Below are 18,467 nucleotides of genomic sequence, written 5' to 3' on the forward strand. Positions count from 1 at the left end.
AAAAAGCTTTAACTCTTGATTTTGGATGGATTGGAAGTGCCATCCTAATTCAAAAGCCTTGATAACATCACTGATAACATCTTGAGGATGTTATCACCTGGCTTATGCCTTATCACTTCCTCTTAGCTCTCCCTTGATGTGTCACCTCTGTTGCTAGAGTCCTGTTGACACTATCACTTCCTCTGTTTAACTCCTTGTGGACATGACTACCTGAGCCATGAACTCCATCATTGTTGATGTTCCCACTTCCCCTGTTTATTTAACTCCTTGTTGACACAATCACTTCCTCTGTTTGCTTAATTCTTTGCAGTCTATAGAGTTAAGGGAAGACCCAGATTGGCTTTTCTGGTGTGATGGGGCATGTGGTCTGCTGGCTTTTTCTCCCTTCTAGCTTCTCCATTGCGTACATCTCATGACCTCAACACAAGGGGTACAGAGAGGGCAAGCAGGGCTCCTCAGGCCACACAGCACTTTGGTGTGTGGCATAGGCGTGTGCCAGGCTCACACGACTGTGTGGTCCATGGCGTTCCTGAGATACTGGCATTGTGGGACCCACCCTAAACTGCCCTCTCTTGTCTCACTGCAGTCCTTGGATAGCTGGGGCACCTCCGAAGATGCTGATGCCCCTTCTAAGAGACACTCAACCTCTGACCTCTCGGATGCACCTTTCAGTGATGTCAGGAGAGAAGGCTGGTTGTGTTATAAGCAGATCCTCACCAAGAAGGGGAAGGTAAGATGGTTGGAGAAATGAGCTGGGGATGGATGGAAACTGGCCCCCAGCAGAACTCTTCAGCTTCTCTTTCACCTGCTCCACAGTCTTTGTGTCAGAGGAAACCAGCTTAGACAGCAGCATGAGAGTGAAGAGGGTAGATGCCAGGATGAACTTCCTGAATGACTTAGCAAAGTCATAAGAAAGGTTAACAAGGAGAGGTAATCTTTGGTGTGAGTGAAGTAGATCCAGTTATGCTTGGGATTGTGACAAAAGGATCTCACAATGATCTCACCCTAAATGACCCCAGGGCTGCTGTAAAGTGAGAGTGAGGCCAGGGTGATGTTTTTAGGGGAGATGAGGCCTGAGAAGAAAGCAGAGGTCAGCTTCTTCAGGGCCTTGTAGGACCAGCAGAGGCTTCAGCCTTTTTCCTGAGGCAACTGAAAGCTCCTGGAAGCTCTTGGAGGGGAGCTCCGATGCTGTAGTTTGTGGGGAGTTGCACTAGTAACTCCAAAGCTGCGTGTCTCTGGCAGTTTGAATCCTCCAGTGGGTCCTCCGGAGAAAGATGAGCAATCTCCTCTCAGGCAATTTATAGCTTTAGACACCCGCTGGAAGGTCAGCTATGAGTCAGTTCCGATTCAACGGCAATGAGTTTTTTGAGTTTGGGGCTCTTACAAGAGTAGTATTAATTTTAAAAGACCATTTTGACTTCCTGGGGGCCAAACCCAAGGCAAGAAGACCAGATAGGAACTACCACAGAGATCCAGGTGAGAGATGAAAGGGGCGGGGACAAGGGGGGTGTGGATGGTGGTATTGGAGGGAAATAAGCAGAATCCCAGAGAGGAAGGGTAGGGCCCTGGGTCTGTGAGTTAGAACCTTGAGTCCTAGGCCAGGCCAGAGCCCAGGGCTGAGGCTGTCTGGGAGAAGGGGAGACAAGAAGCCATTGGCAGCTCCATCTTGTCCCTGCAGGAGTCCAGGCAGCTGGTTAGAATAGTGAGAATAAACCAAGTTAGAACAAACCTGGATTTGAGTCTGGGCTGCATCACATTTTGCTATGAGAGCGTGGGTGATACACTTATGACTCAGTTTCCTTGCCTGTAAAATGGAGCTAATAATAACCCCCAGCTCATAATCCTGTTGCCAAGAATTAAATGAGATGATCTAAGCAAAGGGCTTGCCCAGAGCCTGGCCCTTGGGAGCAGTTTACTATCATTACAGTATTTAAATTTTCCACTTCACATTCTGGGGGGCTTGTGAAAGAACACAAGATTTGAAGTTAGGCAGACCTTGAGTTTTTATCCAGCTACTTATCAGGCATGTGATTTTGGAAAATTCCTTAGTGTTCCTGAGATCCTCATTTGTCTTTTCTGTAAATGTCATTCTGCTCCAAGCTCTGTTGTGAGGACTGAGTGAGGTGTGCAGTCTAGCAGGACTTATTCTACAGATAATTTCTCAAGACCTGCTCTGCCTGGAAGAGCCCTGGTGGTGCATTGGTTTAGCACTCAGCTACTAACCAACAGATGTATCCAAACTCCCCAGCAGTTCCATAGAGTAAGTTGTGACGGTCTGCTTCTTAGGGGCAGTTCTACTCTGTCCTGCAGGGTTTCTAGGCATTGGACTCCATTCAAAGGCAACGGGTTTAGGTTTCTGGTTGAACTCTGCTTGGAATTGAAGTTCTGGGGACTTAGTGGGGAGGGAGCCAGGCCAGCCCTGCCTTCCTGGGTTTGCAACAGAAATAACTATGTTGTGTGCAGGGACCTGATATAACATCTGCAGGGTAGCAAGAGTTGAGAGGGGGTTTCCTAAGACTTGAGACCTGAGGACCTGTGAAGATCCACAGAACTGAGAGGGAAGGGAGCGAGAGAAGGGGCCTTGGCGAACGGCAGGAAGGGGCGTGATGGAGCCTAAGGTGACTGGAGTACAGAGGATGAGTGTGGTGGTACCTCCCTCCATGCCCAGGGGAAACCTTTTCAGGATCCTCAGTGGGTGATAGGGTGGTGTGACACCCAGAGACAAGCATTGCGTCTGTGACAGTTGGAGACAATGCCCAGGTGAGCAAGGGTGGGGCCTCGCCAGGGTGGTGGTGTTGGGGTCGAGAAGGGTGCGTTAGAGAGAGATTCACTGGAGGGATAGTAGGAGGTGAGCAGGATGGAGGAGGTGATGATGTTCCTGGGTGCCAGTCTTGGGCTGTAGAGGCAGGTAGTGATGAGACCATCCCTAAACCAGAGGGCACAGGAAGGGGAGCAGGTTGGGGAAAGGAAGTAAGAGGAGTGCCCCAGTGGAGGTGTCCTGGGGCTGAGGCTGGAGGGTAAAGCCCTCAATAGGGAGGCTGGCCCTTCAGTGTGCACCTGGGCATCTCTGCATGTGATGAGCCCACATGGAGCATGGGGTACAGGTGGGAGACTTGAGAAGTCCTGACTGGGTGGCAAAGAGAGAAAGTGGGCATGACCAGAGGTGAGGCTGAGGGAGACCTGAAAGGAGAGCCAGCAAGATGGACGTTAAACCAGGAGGGGGTGAGCCAGGCAGGGGGAGGAGGAGCAGCTGTGTGGTTGAGGTGAGCTGAGGAAGGACAGACCCTTTCAGTCTAGCTTTTGAGCCACTTAGAGGACACCTGTGTAGCTTATCGCCAGGTTTTGGGGGCCCCATCCAGCCTGCCTCAGAATTTCCTGGGCATGGAGAGAGCTGATTCCTTCTTGCTCACTGGTCAGTTCTGGAGGACAGGGACTTGCCCCTCCTGACCAAAACCTGACTCCACTTGCCTCCTCAGTGCCATGGCCTGGGGACAGGGAAGGTCCTCAATCAGCATCCGGCCTCTTTAGGGTCCTGCTGGCTAGCCAGAGGTTACCTGATTCTGCAGGGAAGACCTCACTTTTACCCCTCTCAGCCTGTGAACTATCAAGCAGAGAGTAATGGGAACTAACATGTCCCCACAGCCACAAGTCCAGCATTTGAGCCTGGAGACCAGCTAACTTACTGGCAAGGGGACACTGATGCCAAGGTTGGGGTTTGGCTTGTCCAGATCACCTAACTCATTCCATCTGAGGTGCCCTTAAATTCTCTCCCTGGAGAGACCCTTCTTCAACTTTCTCTCCTCTTTCTGGTCCAGCAGGTCCATGATAGTATGTGGAGCTCACTGCTGCAGTCAGCTAAGTAGTTCACTCTGCTGGCCTCCCCCTTCCTCATCGTCTGTCTGCTCTGAGGAGAGAGGCCTGTGCTTGGTGCTGAGTGGTGGGTGGGCAACCAATCAAAGGAAAGGACCTTGTTCTGAGGGGGATTATGCCGCCCCTGCCCTCTGGGATCTCGTGGGGTCAGTAATGGACGTATTCAGCAATTACTGATGAGCTTGTTTCCTGGGCCTGGGCAGTTCTAGGCTCTGGGATGGAGAAGGGAGTGAGAGGCCAGCATTCTGTCACCCAGGAGCTCCCACTTCACTGGGAGAAATCCACAGATAGGATAATCTGAGCGTGCAGTGCACACTCCAGGGAAAACAGCCTGGAGAATGCTACAGACTTTAAGGTGGAAGCAAAGGGAATTTGCCTGTAGAAAAATAGATCAGAGGAAGTATCACTGGGGAGGCGATGTGGGTGACCTGGGAATGTAGACCCAAAGGACGAGAAGGAGGCAGCAGCATAGAGAAGGGGCAGCAAGTGCAGAGGCCCGGGGAAAGCAAAGATATGACTGTCCGAGGAACTGGAGGAGGGCCCTGGGAGTGAACAGAGTGAGAAGGGAGTCAGACAACACAGGCCAGAAGGCCTTGGCCTTGATTCCAAGGTGATAGGAACCCTTACTAAGCAGGGAGAGAGACAAGGCTCAGCTTTATACTTTTAAATGACTCATGCAGCTACCATGTGGAGAATGGATGGCAGGAGGTGAGAGTGGAAGCTGGAAGGTTCTTTTTAGTTGTTGGCCAGAGGTGTTGATGGCATGGATAAGGGTTGGGAGCACAGAGAAGGTCAAATTTTAGAAGCAGAACATGGTGGCTTCCTGATGGACCAGGTGTCAGGGGTGAGGAAGAGGAATGAGTCAGGGCAACTCCCAGGTTTCTGGGCAATTGGGTAGACTTATTGAGCTGAAGGAGATGAGGGTGGGAGTGGAGAACAGGTTTGATGGGGAAAGTCATATGCCCTGCTGTCGGCACAGAGCACGTGAGGTGCCTGGGAAACATCAATGTGGAGATGCCAGGCAAATGGCTGGACAGTGGCTCTGAGAGATTGAGGGCAGAGATGTGTATCTGGGAATCCCTATCAGCAGAGGAACCAGAAGAACTCAGCGCATGGGCGATGTCCCTGAGGGAGGAGAGAAGGGACAGGAGGGCTCAGGATGGAGTTTTGGGGCTTACCCTCATAGAAGAGCATTTAACTTCAGCTCTGTTGACATTTTGGGTCCAGTAACTCTTTGCTCTGGGGACTGTCCCACGCATTATGGGGTGTTTAGTAGCAAACCTGGACTCTATCCATTACATCCCAGTAGCATCTCCCCAGTTGTAATAACTGAAAATGTCTCTAGGCAACATCAGATATCCCCTGGGGTTGACTTGGCCCGTTTGAGGACCACTAGACTGGAGGGTTGTAAAAGGAGCCAGGAACCAGGGGAGCCCAGGTGTTTAGAGAGGGTTTGGAGAGGGCAGGAGCCCAGGACAGCATCTGAAACTCCTGAGAGGCAGTTACAATGAAGATGAGCTGTGGCCACGGGTTTTGACCACAGTGGGGCAGTTTCTAGTGAAGGGGCACTGAGTGGAGTCTTAATAGAAAGCAGTGCAAGTGCTGTGCAGGGGAGTGTTATCTGGAAGAGGTATGTGCTTGAAATGGTTTTGTGTGAATTCTGAGGAGGGTCATGCAGTATAGGGCAGGTCAGAATTGCCTTCCTGGGCTGTCCCTGATGCCCCCATGTAAGGCAGGAGAAAGTTGGAGATTCTCTTGGGGAGTTAAGAGTGATGGCAGTGGGAGGGGTCTGACCACTGCTGGCCACTATTTGCTGCTTCTAGAGCTGCTCTTGGCCTGACCTCTCACCTGCTTCCCTCTGGTCTCTCTTCCCCACCCTGTGTGTCTCTCTTTGCAGAAAGCGGGCAGCGGCCTGCGCCAGTGGAAGCGGGTGTACGCCGCACTGCGGGTGCGCTCGCTCTCGCTGAGCAAGGAGCGGCGGGAGCCCGGGCCGGCGGTGGGGGCTGCGGCGGCCGGCGCAGGTGAGGACGAGGCGGCGCCCGTCTGCATCGGCTCCTGCTTGGTGGACATCTCCTACAGCGAGACCAAGAGGAGGCACGTGTTCCGGCTGACCACCGCTGACTTCTGTGAATATCTCTTTCAGGCTGAGGACCGGGATGACATGCTGGGCTGGATCAGAGCGATCCGGGAGAACAGCAGGGCCGAGGGCGAGGTGAGGGCCAAGGCCAGCCCCAGCTGGGCCGGTGGGGTGGGCAAGCAAGGCCACCTCACCAGCTGTGGGACCCTACTTGAGCCCTCTGAGCCTCATTTTCCGCTTCTGTAAGATGGGCTACCAGAGTCCACCTTGAAGCTCTAGCTTCCTCGGTTTTCTGGCATCTTTGCTGTTCAGTAACTGGCAGTAACAGTAATAATGGTAATAATAATAATAATAATTATTATTGTTACTACTGCCTTGGGCAGGCCCTGGCACAGAGAGGTCAGCCCCAGGCCGGTCTCAACTTCTCACAAGAAGCGAGGGAGGCAAGTCTCCTCTGAGGATGATTTAGAGAATGTGGTGCTCCTGCTTCAGAGCTGAGCATGGCCCTCGACAGGGCTGATTCGTCTGCAGAGGGATGAACAAATTGACCTTGGGAGGAGGCCAAGAGGCTTGGCCTTTGGCAGCAGGCGAGCAGGGGTTGAGCCAAGGACTTTGGCAGGGATTTTGGAAGAATTAAATAATGGTGCCCTGTCCTCTGGGCAGCCACAGCTCCACACTAGGGTGCAGGTGTGGCTTGGGGCCCAGGCTGCGTGTCTGTACAAAGTTGTGCAGGGGTCCTGGGTTTGGGGGTTGGTCTCTGCCAAGAGCATTGTGGGTGTGTGGGCCCTGGTCCAAGTGACCACGTGCTCTGGCCATGGGGTGAGGCAGTGCTAGTACACCCTTTTGGAACACAGACCCTCTTCCTTCTTCACAGGAAAGAGGAAAGTACCTGAAACCTAGGATCCCTGTCGGAGGCCTCGCTGGGCTTCTCCCCATCGTGCATGTCAGGGTTCCAAGCCTCCTTCACTGTCGGACAACTATGCCTTACTGGGCACCTCCCTGTGTCTGATAGGACTGTGTTACATGTGTGATTCTGTACCCAGCTCAGAGGTTGCCATATTATTACCCCATGTTACTACTGAGGAGACAGGCTCAGAGAGGCTTAGTTAATTACCTGAGGTCACACAGCTGGTGAGGCAGGGCCAGGACTCAAGCCCTACTCTCTCTCCCACATCTGTGCCTTCTACATGGCAGATGGAGGAGAGGGCAGACAAGGCTGAGGCCAGGCCGGGGACGAGCATGGGGCAGCTGGACATGGGCACTGACGTGGTCTTTTCTCTTCTGCCCTAGGACCCCGGCTGTGCCAACCAAGCTCTGATCAGCAAGAAGCTTAATGATTACCGAAAAGTGAGGTGAGGCCCAGCCCCAGCCAGTGACATGTGGGGACTTCTCCTGGGTAGGGCTCCTCATAGCATGTTCCCATGAGATGGGGCTCTTCTAGGTAGAAGAAGCTGTACTGGTTCATCTCCAGGCCTGAGGGCAGCCTCCCAAGGCCCCCTCTTCAGGGAAGGGGAGGATGGGGAAGGTGCAGGAATATTGAGGGGCTCCAGAGCAGATCAGCACACCCCCACCTTGGGTGGAGGGAAAGGTGTAAAAGTGGCAGAGGGCCAAGGTGGTACCTGTTGAATAACTCCAGATGAAGACCCTTTTCTCCCTCTGTTTTCTGTGCAGCCATAGCTCTGGGCCCAAAGCCGATTCTTCTCCCAAAGGCTCTCGTGGCCTGGGGGGGCTCAAGTCTGAGTTTCTCAAGTCCGAATTCCTCAAGTCTGAGTTTCTCAAGTCTGAATTCCTCAAGCAGAGTACAGCTCGCGGCCTCAGAACTCAGGACCCGCCCGCAGGGAGCAAGGGTACGAAGGGGGCTTCTGAGTGGGCATGAGGTGTGAGCATGTGTATGTAGTGCTCAACCTGTGGGTCTTTAAAGGGGGTGTGTGTGTGTGTGTGTGTGTATGTGTGTGTGTGTGTGTGTACACTTGTTTGTGCCTGCTGGTATGTCAGGCATATTCTATTATGTGTGTACATGCTTGTGTGAGTCTGCCTCTGAGTCTGATTCTCCTCCACTCTGTTCATGCACCTTCAGGGATGGAAGGCTTATCCTTTTTTGGAGGTAGCCTCTTCCATCACATATGTTTGACCATTAGAAAGTCTTTTCTTTGGCTATATTACCATCTATAGAACTCTTACTGCCTGGTCCTGGTTTTAGTTCCTGAGGCCACAGAAAGGACCTTCTACTACTCTGAGACCTCTCTCCAAGATAAACAGCCTTGTGCTTTTGATCTTCTCTCTTGGATATAATTTCCCACCAGCCCTGAACACTGTAGTTACTTCTCTGATGGAGTGCCCATGTGCCCATGTGTGTGGATATGGCATGTGAGTGTGTGACCATGTGCTATTGCTGTCACTGCCTCCATTCCCCCCCAGCTCACCTCTGTGCTTCCCCCATCCCAGATGACACAACTGCAACTCCCAAAGCCCCGTGGGGCATCAACATCATCAAAAAGAACAAGAAGGCAGCCCCAAGGGCATTTGGGGTACGATTAGAAGAATGCCAACCAGCCACAGAAAACCAGGTGAGTTCTGCCAGACTCCAGAGCAAGTGGGGCAGGTGAGGAGACAGAGGCACCAAGTTACACAGGACTTGGGAACTAGGCCCCACTGTACATGACAGCACGGCTGGGGAAGCAGCCCAGAGAATAAAAGCCCCACCCCCATCTCCCAAGGGGCCAAGCAGCAGCGCTGGGTCAGAGCCCAGAGTCCCCGCCCCAGGAGAATCCACTCTCGTTGGCCATGATGAGGCCTTGGACTAGAGGCAGCAAGGGTCCCTGGTCACTTGCCCAGGGTTCCTGGTGACAGCTCTCGACCAGACACTGCCCTCACTGTGGCATCCTCACCTCTGGGCCCCTATTTCAACCCCCCCAACACTCACCTTGCCTGTGTCTCCAGCGTGTCCCCCTGATTGTGGCTGCATGCTGTCGCATCGTGGAGGCCCGGGGGCTAGAGTCCACGGGTATTTACCGAGTGCCCGGCAACAATGCTGTGGTTTCCAGCCTGCAGGAGCAGCTCAACCGTGGGCCCAGTGACATCAACCTGCAGGACGAGGTGGGTGTACAGCTAGGGGTCTGCAGGAGGTAGACCAAAACAGTGAGGGGTGCTCTGCTGAGGTGACCTCATAGTGTGCTGTGCCACTGTTGTGGAGCCTGCAGTGTGCCCAGCGCAGGGCCAGGTCATCAGGATAGATGGGAAAGGACTTGGGGTGGGCATCACCCCGAGGGTGAAACCTGATGAGTAAGTGTGGTCATGACCTGGGAGCTATGGGGCTGCGGAGCAGAAGTGGTTGGAGACCCATATGTTAAGGAGGTGGTGTCCTGAATGCTCCTTTAGATTGAGTAATCAGCCGAAACCAATCCAGCTGAGTCAGTTCTGAGTCACTGCAACCACAGTTGTGCAGGGTCGACCAGCACCACACAGAGAGTTCAAGGCTGTGCTATTCTGGAAGGAGATCACATGACCTTCCTGCCAGGATGCCTTTTGGGGTCAGACAGCCAGTCTTTCAGTTAGTAGCCTGTATGCAAAAGAAACCTTTAGAATGTGTGTTGTGTGTTATTGTTGTACGCTTTTGTGTAGAAACTGATTCATAGCAAGTTTTCAGAGGCTGTACATAGCACAGGAGGACACTGCCCATCTTTCTCAGAGCAGCTGGTGGATTCAAACCATTTGCCTTTGGGTTGGCAGCAAAACTCCTTACCCACTAGGCCAATTCACCGAAAGCCAATAAAAGTCTGCTAGGCAGAGAGGGTCACATGGACAGTGGTGTAGATTCAGGTTTGTTAAGGGGATGGCAAGCTTTCTCTGTAGAGGGTCAGACAGTAAATATTTTGGCTGTTGGGGCTTTGGAGTCTCCATTAGTTCTGCACCTCCTGCTGCTACACCATTGACTTCCTTTTCCTCAAAATCCTCTTCTCCCTCCTTTCCCCCCCTTCCCTCACCTTCTTGTTTCCTTTTTCTTCTTTTAAAAATGTAAAAACCATTCCTAGCAAGAAAGCTTTCAGGAACTTGCCCATGGTTGTGGACCCCCCATCTTAAAGACAGAGTGGAGCACACGATGTTTACTGGTGCTTTAAGCAGCTCTGGCCACAGCTGATCTAATGAGCTGGGGGGGCGGGGGGCAGTAACCACATTCAAGAGTTCACAGCAGGGCCGGTGATTCTTGTTGTTGTTGTTGTGTACCATCAAACCAGATCCGACTGGCACAGAATGAGATTGTCCCTCCTTCTCCAGCAGAGCATCTGGTGGATTCAAACCACACGCCTTTGGTATTACAGTAACAGTGCAGCTTCTTGCCAGTAGGCCAACAGAGCTCTCTTGCCCGTGATTCTTACACTGTGTTCTCTGGGGTCCCCCAGGAGGTCTGGGGGAGGCCAGGACTCTCATCTGTCTGAACCGGAGCAGCCAGTCACTGGTTAGCCTGCCACATTGGGTTTTCCTGTGCAAATTAATTTGACATAAAAGGTTCTGCTGCAAGGGGAGCTCTGGTGGCCTAGTGGCAAGAAGCTGTACTGCAATCCCAGAGGTACATGGGTCAAATCCACCAGATAGATGCTCTGCTGGAGAAGGAGGGACAATTTCCTCCTGTACCAGTCAGATCTGATTTGATGGTACATGCACTAATAATAATAATAATAATAATAATAATAATAATAATAATAATAATAATAAGGTTCTGCTGCAAACATTTTGGGGAGGGGCAAAAACCATGCATCTGGTCCTTGAAGTTCCGTGAGTCAAACACTGTGAAGTCTTATATGCTACCTAAGAAAAGACCCCTGCCCCTTGGGAAGATGAGAGATGTAACAAATACACTTGAACTTGCCAAAGCGGAAAGGAGGAGAGTTTTTCACCTAGGACTGAATCATGGCTGAGGAAGACGACGCTGAGGGCAAGAGCCTTTGAGGGATCATTAGGAATGGTCAGCCAGGAAGGCAGGCAGGCTAGCATTTAGAGAAAGATTTGAGAGCTGGGACCCATCTTCTGGACTTGGAGGTAGGGGATACAGCAGGGACAGAGGGCGTCTGATACCTACCTACACTGAAGCCTTTGACCTTGATCTAGTGAGCAGTAGGGAGCCTTCAGCAGTTCTTAAGCAGAGGCATAAATGAGAGTGGAGTTTGAGAAGAGTATTGTTTCAACTTGTACCTGATGAATATGCATGAGGGAGGCAGAGTGGAGGGTTTAAGTAAGAAATTACTGAAATATTGGAAACACTAAAGATAGGAAAGACTCGACTGGGAGAATGGCGGATGGGAACAGCTGCTATATGTTGACTGCATGAGAGGAGGAAGGAGGAACAAAGAAAAGCCAAAAATTCGAGCTGGAGGCTGGTAGTGTCTCTTCCTGGCAGAAAGTGGGGCCAGGGCTGCTTCAGAATTAGAATTGCAGAGAAGTGTGCTAGGTAGTGGCCCCATCGGATTTGGAGTGATGATTAGTCACCCACATGGAGGTGATGACCATGATCTGGCCTGTTGCAGGGGTCATGCTGAGGCACCAAAGTGAAATTATTGGGGGACCTGCCATTAGGGGGAGAGTGGGCAGTGGGAGAGCACGGGCCAGGCTCTGAAGCAGGATGGGAGAGGTATTCAGATAAAGCTAGGGCACTTGCATGTTGATGGAGTCAGGAAAGATAAAGCAAGGTTTTAGGGTGGCGGCTGGAAGAAAAGGGCCCACACATCAGGACCAGAAAGTAATGAGGTACAGGAGCTGCAGTGGGTGGAATGTAGGTATGCAGGGAAGCACATGAACTTGGCCGTAGCCAAAGAAGAGGGACTAGAGCTGGGGGGCAGCTGACCCGAGTCAGGGACCAGAGTGGAGGCGAGCAGGTGTATTGGGCGTGTTGTTTTGCCTTAGATCACTCTTTGTTGTGGGGAGTGCTGGAGGTAAGTGTTGGGTAGTGGGTGAATCCAGCTGTCCTGTTGAGCCTGTGGGGAGTGTATTGTTGTTTGTAAAATTGTCTGGCATGAAGTTGTAGATTCATTTTAATAAGTATGCATGCGCTTGAGTTGTGCCTCTTTGCTGTGGGAGTAATGTTGCTTTCTGGGCTTGGATTGTTCTGAGCCAGTTCTGACTTAAGTATTATCACGGACTTGGCTGCATTAGCTAGAGTGACAGCGCCCCCTGCTGGCCAAAAGGAACAATGGCCCACAGTTTTTTTGGGTTTCTTTATCTGTAAGTTATCTTTTAGTATAAATATATTTTATTGACCATTAACTTTGTGGTCATCGTTTAAGAAATCCTGTAATATCCTAAAATATGGAATATGATTCAAGATAAGCAGTATACTCACAATTTTTTTAAAAAAACCTTTTTTTGAAAAAACTGTTCAAGTTGAGAACTGTTTTTGATTTAGACTAGCTAAGATTGGAAATTAAAAGGCACATTGCCATGGGAAAGTCTGCTGTTAGGGACCTCTCCAAAGTGCTGAAGAGCAATGGTGTCCCTCTGGAGACTAAGGTGCGTCTGATACAGGCCATGGTCTTCACAATCACCTGTTATACATCAGAGAGTTGGACAATAACCAAGGAGGATAGAAGGAGAATTGATGCCTTTGAGCTGTGGTGCTGGAGAAGAGTATTGAGAATACCATGGACTGCTAGGAAAACAAACAGATTTGTCCTGGAAAGGGTTAATCCGGGTGGCTCCTTGGAGGCAAGGATTCTGAGGCTCTGTCTAACTTACTTTGGACATGTTGTGAGGAGAGACCGGTCCTTAGAGAGGGACATCATGCTTGGGAGGGTGGAGGGACGGCGCAGGAGAGGAAGGCCCTCTATGAGGTGGATTGATTCAGTGACTGGGATAATTGGGATGGGAGTGTCAGAGACAGTGCGATTGGCACAGGACAGAGCGGAGTTTAGGGCTGTTGTACATAGGGTCGCTATGAGTCGCAGGTGACTCGACGGCACATAACAACAACAACGACAAGATTGGAGGCTAATATTGAGAATAATGGACACCTCACAACACTTGATTGTGCTCATGTGAAACCTAGACCTAGACCAAGGAGGTGTTGTCCAAACAGAGCAAGGGAACTCTGCATGGTTCCAAATACAGAAGGAATGCATCAGAGATGTAACTTTTTTCTATACCTTTTTAATCAATATGCTGAACACATCATTTGAGAGGTTGGGCTTTATGAAGAAGAATGTGGCATCAGGACTGGAAGAAAACTCATCAACAACCTGTATTACGTAGATGACATAATCTTGCTTGTTGAAAGCAAGGAAGACCTGAGGCACTTTCTACTGAGATCAAGGACTACAACCTTCAATATAGATTATATCTCAACATCAAGGAAACAGAAATCCTCTCCTCTGGGCAGTAGACAACATTGTGATAGATGATTGAAATAGTTAATTATTTAATCTTGCTTAGATCCACAATCAATACCCTTGGTACTAGCAGTCCAGAGGTCAGGAGATGTGTAACATTATTAGGATAGCCTGCTGTCAGGGACCTCTCCAAAGTCCTGAAGACTAACAATGACAGTTTGAAGACTAAGGTGTGCCTGATTCAATCCATGGTTTTTCCAGTCACCTGCTATGCATCTGAGAGCTGGGTAATGAATAAGGACGACAGAAGAATAGATGCCTTTGAGTTGTGATGTAGTGACAGACTAACCCATGGACTGTCAAGAGAACAAACATATGTTTTGGAGAAAGTCCAGCAGAGTACTCTTTGGAGGCAATAGGGCAAATCTTCGTCTCACATAGTTTGGGTGTGGTGTTAGGAGTGGCTATTCCTTGAAGAGGAACATCATACTTGGAAAGGTGGAGGGTCAGTGGAAGAGATGGATTGACATAGTGACTGAGGCATGGGCTTCAGTATGTCAGGGCTGATAAGAACAACCACAACAATGATAAGGTCAACCAGCTGCTCCATGGGAGAAAGATCTTGTGCATTTTACTGCCTCTGAAAACCCGCTGGAGAGTCAGTTCCAACTTGATGGTAAGTAAGAGTGAGGAAATACAACCAGGGTGCTTCTTAGAGGCAAGGACGGTGAAACTTCACCTCACATACGATGGGCATGTTGTCAGGGTCAGCCTTTGGAAAACGATATCATGCTGGGAAAGGTCAGCAAAAGAGAGGAACCCTCAGTAAGATTAACTGACCCGCTGGCTTTAACACTGGGATTTCCCATATCACAGATGATGAAGATGGCTTCAGACCTGTTGTCCATGGGATTGCTGTGAGTCATAGTCAACACAATGTCAGAGTGACTGCAAATCAGTCATTGTCAACTCGGACTGACAGCGTGACTGTATCTCAATGAGCTCGAGTGTGGTGAAGATTGTGAGGATGGCGCAGGATTGGGTGGGTTCAGCTCTACTGTTCACAGGTCGCTAAGAGTCTTAATTGACTCGATGGCACCTAACAACCACAGCAAGCACTAGGCTAGGAAACTCAAGGGGGGCATTGTCCATAGGGAGTTGTGCTGCTAAGCCAAAGGCAGTCCCTCTCTGGCAGTTCAAATCCACTGTCAGCTACTCGGAGGTGGGAGCAGTTTACAGACTCGGAAATCAACTACAAACAGGGTCAGCTGTACGTCAGTTCCGACTCGAGGGCCGTGAGCTTTGAGGAGCGCCAGACCAGGAGCTCCGCGGTGTAGTCCATAGCATGTTGCATTGTTAACTGAAGACTCTGTGTGTCCATTAAAGCAAATGCATCCTGGGCTCTGTGGGAGGAAGATGGACGGTCTCCTCTCATTAAGATTTCCATCTTGGAAACCCAATAGAGAGTCACTGTGAGTTGGAATCAGCTTGATGGCAGTGACTGAGTGAGTGAATTGTCCATCTGACTGTGCTGGGAACGTAGTGGAGAGTGCGACAGAGGTGGCCCTTGTGGACCTTACTGTTGGCATGAAGCCGAACAGGAAAAGTTAGGCACAAAATAGTGATAGGTGAGCCATGAGAAACACTGCATCACAGGCAGTGGTGGTGGCGACTGCTTTAGCTGTGACAGTCAGGGAGGGCTGCCCCCAGAAGAGGTGATGTTTAAGCAGAATGAAGAGTAAGCTGTGTGATGAGCAGGGTGAAGAGAGTTCTAATTGAGGAATGGCAAGTGCAAAGGCCTTGAGGCAGAAAGAGTCAGGCATGAATGAATCCTAAGTTAGGCATATTTAGACAGTTTATTGAATGGGGATCACTGGGAGTCAAGCCTTGCACGTTAGGTCCAATGAAGGGACAGAGAATGAGCAGACACACTCTTGCAGGAGCAGCTCTTGTTCCTGTCTGTCCTCACGGTGCCTGGCCCAGAGAGGGTACCTGGTACTTTCTGTAGATGGGGAACTGTTGGAGCTCCCATGATCTGGCTGGAGCAGGGAAAGCCTGGACCTAATTGTGATTCTGTTTTGCTGTCACCATCTCTGGAGTGAATGGACCTTGAAACAAGTGGATCACGGGGAGGGGCTGGGCTGAATTTTTCTTTAGGCCTGGCCAGCACTGAGGTATGAGTGCTTGGGCCTGGAGACATAGGGTTTGGGCACCTGGTGTGAGTATGGGTCCAGCTGTGGCCTGACACTTTTGTCCTCTCCCTAGCGCTGGCAAGACCTCAACGTGATCAGCAGCCTGCTCAAGTCCTTTTTCCGAAAACTGCCTGAGCCTCTGTTTACGGATGGTGAGTAGGAAGTGGAGGATATTGCAGGGTGGGGGGTGCTGTCTATGCTTCAACTGACTGCTTTTGCTTTTAAATATTAAAGAAAGCATGTTGCACAGATCTTGGTCATTCCCTTTCTCCAGAGCTTATAGCTCCCACTTTCTGAACACTTACTGGGTGCCAGGAGCCACTCCGTACAATAACGCCATGAGGCAGGTACTATTATTTCTACAGGAAACTGAAGCACTTGCCCCAGGTCACAGGTTTTAAGTGATTCCACCCCAGCCATCTGGCTACAGAGACCAGTTCTTGACCTTTTGCTGAGGTGCTTCGTGTCCCCCCACCCCCAGGCTTCTTGTATGCATAACAAAGACATAAGAGCAGACAGTTGCTTGAGTTCAGTGGTGTGCTGGTAAATGCCTATCACCTGGCTTTCCAGCAGGGGAAGAAGCCCTGATTTGTAGCATCTGGCAATCTCTATGGTATAAATATGCTCACTCTAGCTTATTTCAAGCTACAGATATGTTGTAACAGCTGGGAGTCCGTGTGACGGGCTCTAGCCCAGCATTGGATGGATTGGATTGCTCTGGAAAAAAAAGAAAACTCAATTGTTATCCTCTATATACATAGCATACATAGATCCCATAGCAACCCAGTAGGACAGAGCAGAACTGCCCCCTAGGTTTCTCAGGCTGTAAATCTTTACTAGACTATTACATCTTTCTCCTGTGGGGCTGCTGTTGAGTTTAAACCACCAACTTTTTGGCGAGCAGCTGAGTGTTTAACTACTGCACCACCTTGTTTGCAAAAACAGATCCATACTTTGAGATTCGTTCATGTCAGTACAGAGAGTTCCATTTCATTCTTCTCATAAACCAATCACATAGTCTTTCACTGTCTAGGTAGACGGGTGTCTTTAATAACTTCTCTTCTGGTGGATATTTAAATTGTCTTCAGTTTTGCTATTGCAAAATATGCTGTAATCACTTTCCTGAGGATGTCTTTGCACGCTTGGGTGCATATTCTTTAAGTACATTCTTAGATGGAGCACTGGTAGGTCAGAGTCTGGTGAACATTTTTAAAAGCTGATGTCAAATTGTGCTCTGAGAAGGAGGCTGTAATTTACACTCCCACTAACAGCAGAAGCTGGAATTTGCTTCTCCGGATCACTATCGACATTCCTCCCACTGCCATCATGTTGGTTTTAAACCCTCCGTTGGATTTTTGAAGGTTTATATCCTTACAGGAGGCAACTGGCCATCATTCTCCTGCAGAGAAGCTTATGGATTAGAACCAATGTCCTTTGATTAGAAATCTTAGGAGTTCTGGTGGTTTAGTGGTAAGAAGCTGGTCTGCAATCTCAAAGGCACATGATTCGAATCCACCAGCTGCTTCGTGGGAAAAAGATGGACTATCTCTTATGTGGTTTACCTATGGGAGGGTCAGCTATGGGTTGATTCCAACTCGACAGCACACAGCAACAGTGACAAATGTAATGCATTAAGCTACCTGGCTCCTTCCATCAACGTTATATGCTATAAATATATTTTTATGTGTGTGAGAATAATTCATACTTATAATTAGCCAGCTGCACTCAGTTTATATGATCCAAATATTGTAGGCAACATCCAAAGCATTATAGTCAGGAGCAAGTCGAATGTAGACCTTCTTCTCTCCATCCGGCCTGATCAAGGTGTTGACTTTGACCATGTCAGTTTCATAGAGCTTCTCCAATTTGTTTGATCTGATGCTTGTTGGCCTTGACATCCAGAATGAACATAAGTGGATTATTATCTTCCATCTTCATGGCTGACTCAATGGTCAGGGGAAACGGATGATGGCAGAGTGGTCAAGTTGGTTTCTCCTGGGGGTGCTCTTCCAGGTGGTGTTTGGGCTGCCTTCAGAGTCTCAGCATCTTAGACTGCCAGAAGGTGGGTGACGTGCGGGTCTGGTTTTTGTGTGTCTGAGGATGCCCTGCAGGACTGCCCTCTTGGTCTTCAGCACTCTTGCTTTGGCTTCAGTTTAGGGAGGGGCAGGGACTTAGTTCTTCACTTTTAGTGCCATCCTCATAAAAAGATGATGCTGTTAATATTTTAAACTTTTGCTGTTTTGATGGAGAAATGGGCCTCATTATTTTAATTTTCCTCATTACTAGGAAGATTACATGTTTATTAGTTAATTAACCTTTTATATTTCCTCTGCTTTTCCTGTTCCTACTGTTTTTTACGTAATTGCTTGTGTTGATTTTTAGGGAAAAGCTTTTGTACAGTCCAAGTATTCATTCTGTGTTAGTTTTTGCATATATTTGCATTCAGTCTGCCATTTGCCTTTTAACTTTTCAGTATAGAAGTTATAAATCAGTTTTCAAATGGCCCCATCCTTAGTATTGAGTCAGACAGAACAGACGGACTCCTAGCTGAACAGGCTCCTAGCTGACCTACTAGTGGGCTTTCAGGCTATAAATCACACAGGAGAGGACTGCCCAACCGACAGAGGGGCAGCATCTTTAAGTTAGCACAACGCTCTGTAGACCACACGACCCTGGCTATTCAAATACAGTCAAACCGGTTAAGTTTTCCTTCCTGCGTTCACCTTTTCCTGTTTGGTAACGCTGGTGGCATTGTCTGTAATGAGCTGAGCTGCTAACCCGAAGTCTGTGCATTTCCAGCAGTTCAAATCCACCAGATGCTCTGAGGCGAAAGGATGAGCAGTCTCCGCCCATCCCCATGTACAGCCTTGGAAGCCAGCGGGGGACTCTGAGCCACAACCAGCCCACCCAGGGGCAGCGAGAGTTTTGAAGCATCTCATGTTTTTTGTTTTTTTTTTTAAATTTTTATTTTATTATTTTTGTGTGAGTGTACCGTCAAATCAGATCTGACTG

The 18,467-nt window shown here is 49.6% G+C and overlaps 1 protein-coding gene across 1 annotated transcript in view; it reads left to right on the top strand.

Moving 5' to 3' along the window:
- The window catches only part of ARHGAP23 (Rho GTPase activating protein 23), a 95,154-nt gene that overhangs the window by 55,924 nt on the left and 20,763 nt on the right, over positions 1–18,467 (top strand). The window contains exons 11-17 of the mRNA XM_006889470.1: positions 587–730; positions 5,768–6,082; positions 7,238–7,299; positions 7,619–7,794; positions 8,393–8,514; positions 8,888–9,043; positions 15,529–15,607. Of these exons, the coding sequence (XP_006889532.1) occupies positions 587–730; positions 5,768–6,082; positions 7,238–7,299; positions 7,619–7,794; positions 8,393–8,514; positions 8,888–9,043; positions 15,529–15,607 (1,054 nt within the window). The remainder of the gene's footprint in view (positions 1–586; positions 731–5,767; positions 6,083–7,237; positions 7,300–7,618; positions 7,795–8,392; positions 8,515–8,887; positions 9,044–15,528; positions 15,608–18,467) is intronic.

Source organism: Elephantulus edwardii, unplaced genomic scaffold, assembly GCF_000299155.1.
Source record: "Elephantulus edwardii isolate Elephantulus edwardi_28Jun2011 unplaced genomic scaffold, EleEdw1.0 scaffold00077, whole genome shotgun sequence".
Classification (NCBI taxonomy): Eukaryota; Metazoa; Chordata; class Mammalia; order Macroscelidea; family Macroscelididae; genus Elephantulus; species Elephantulus edwardii.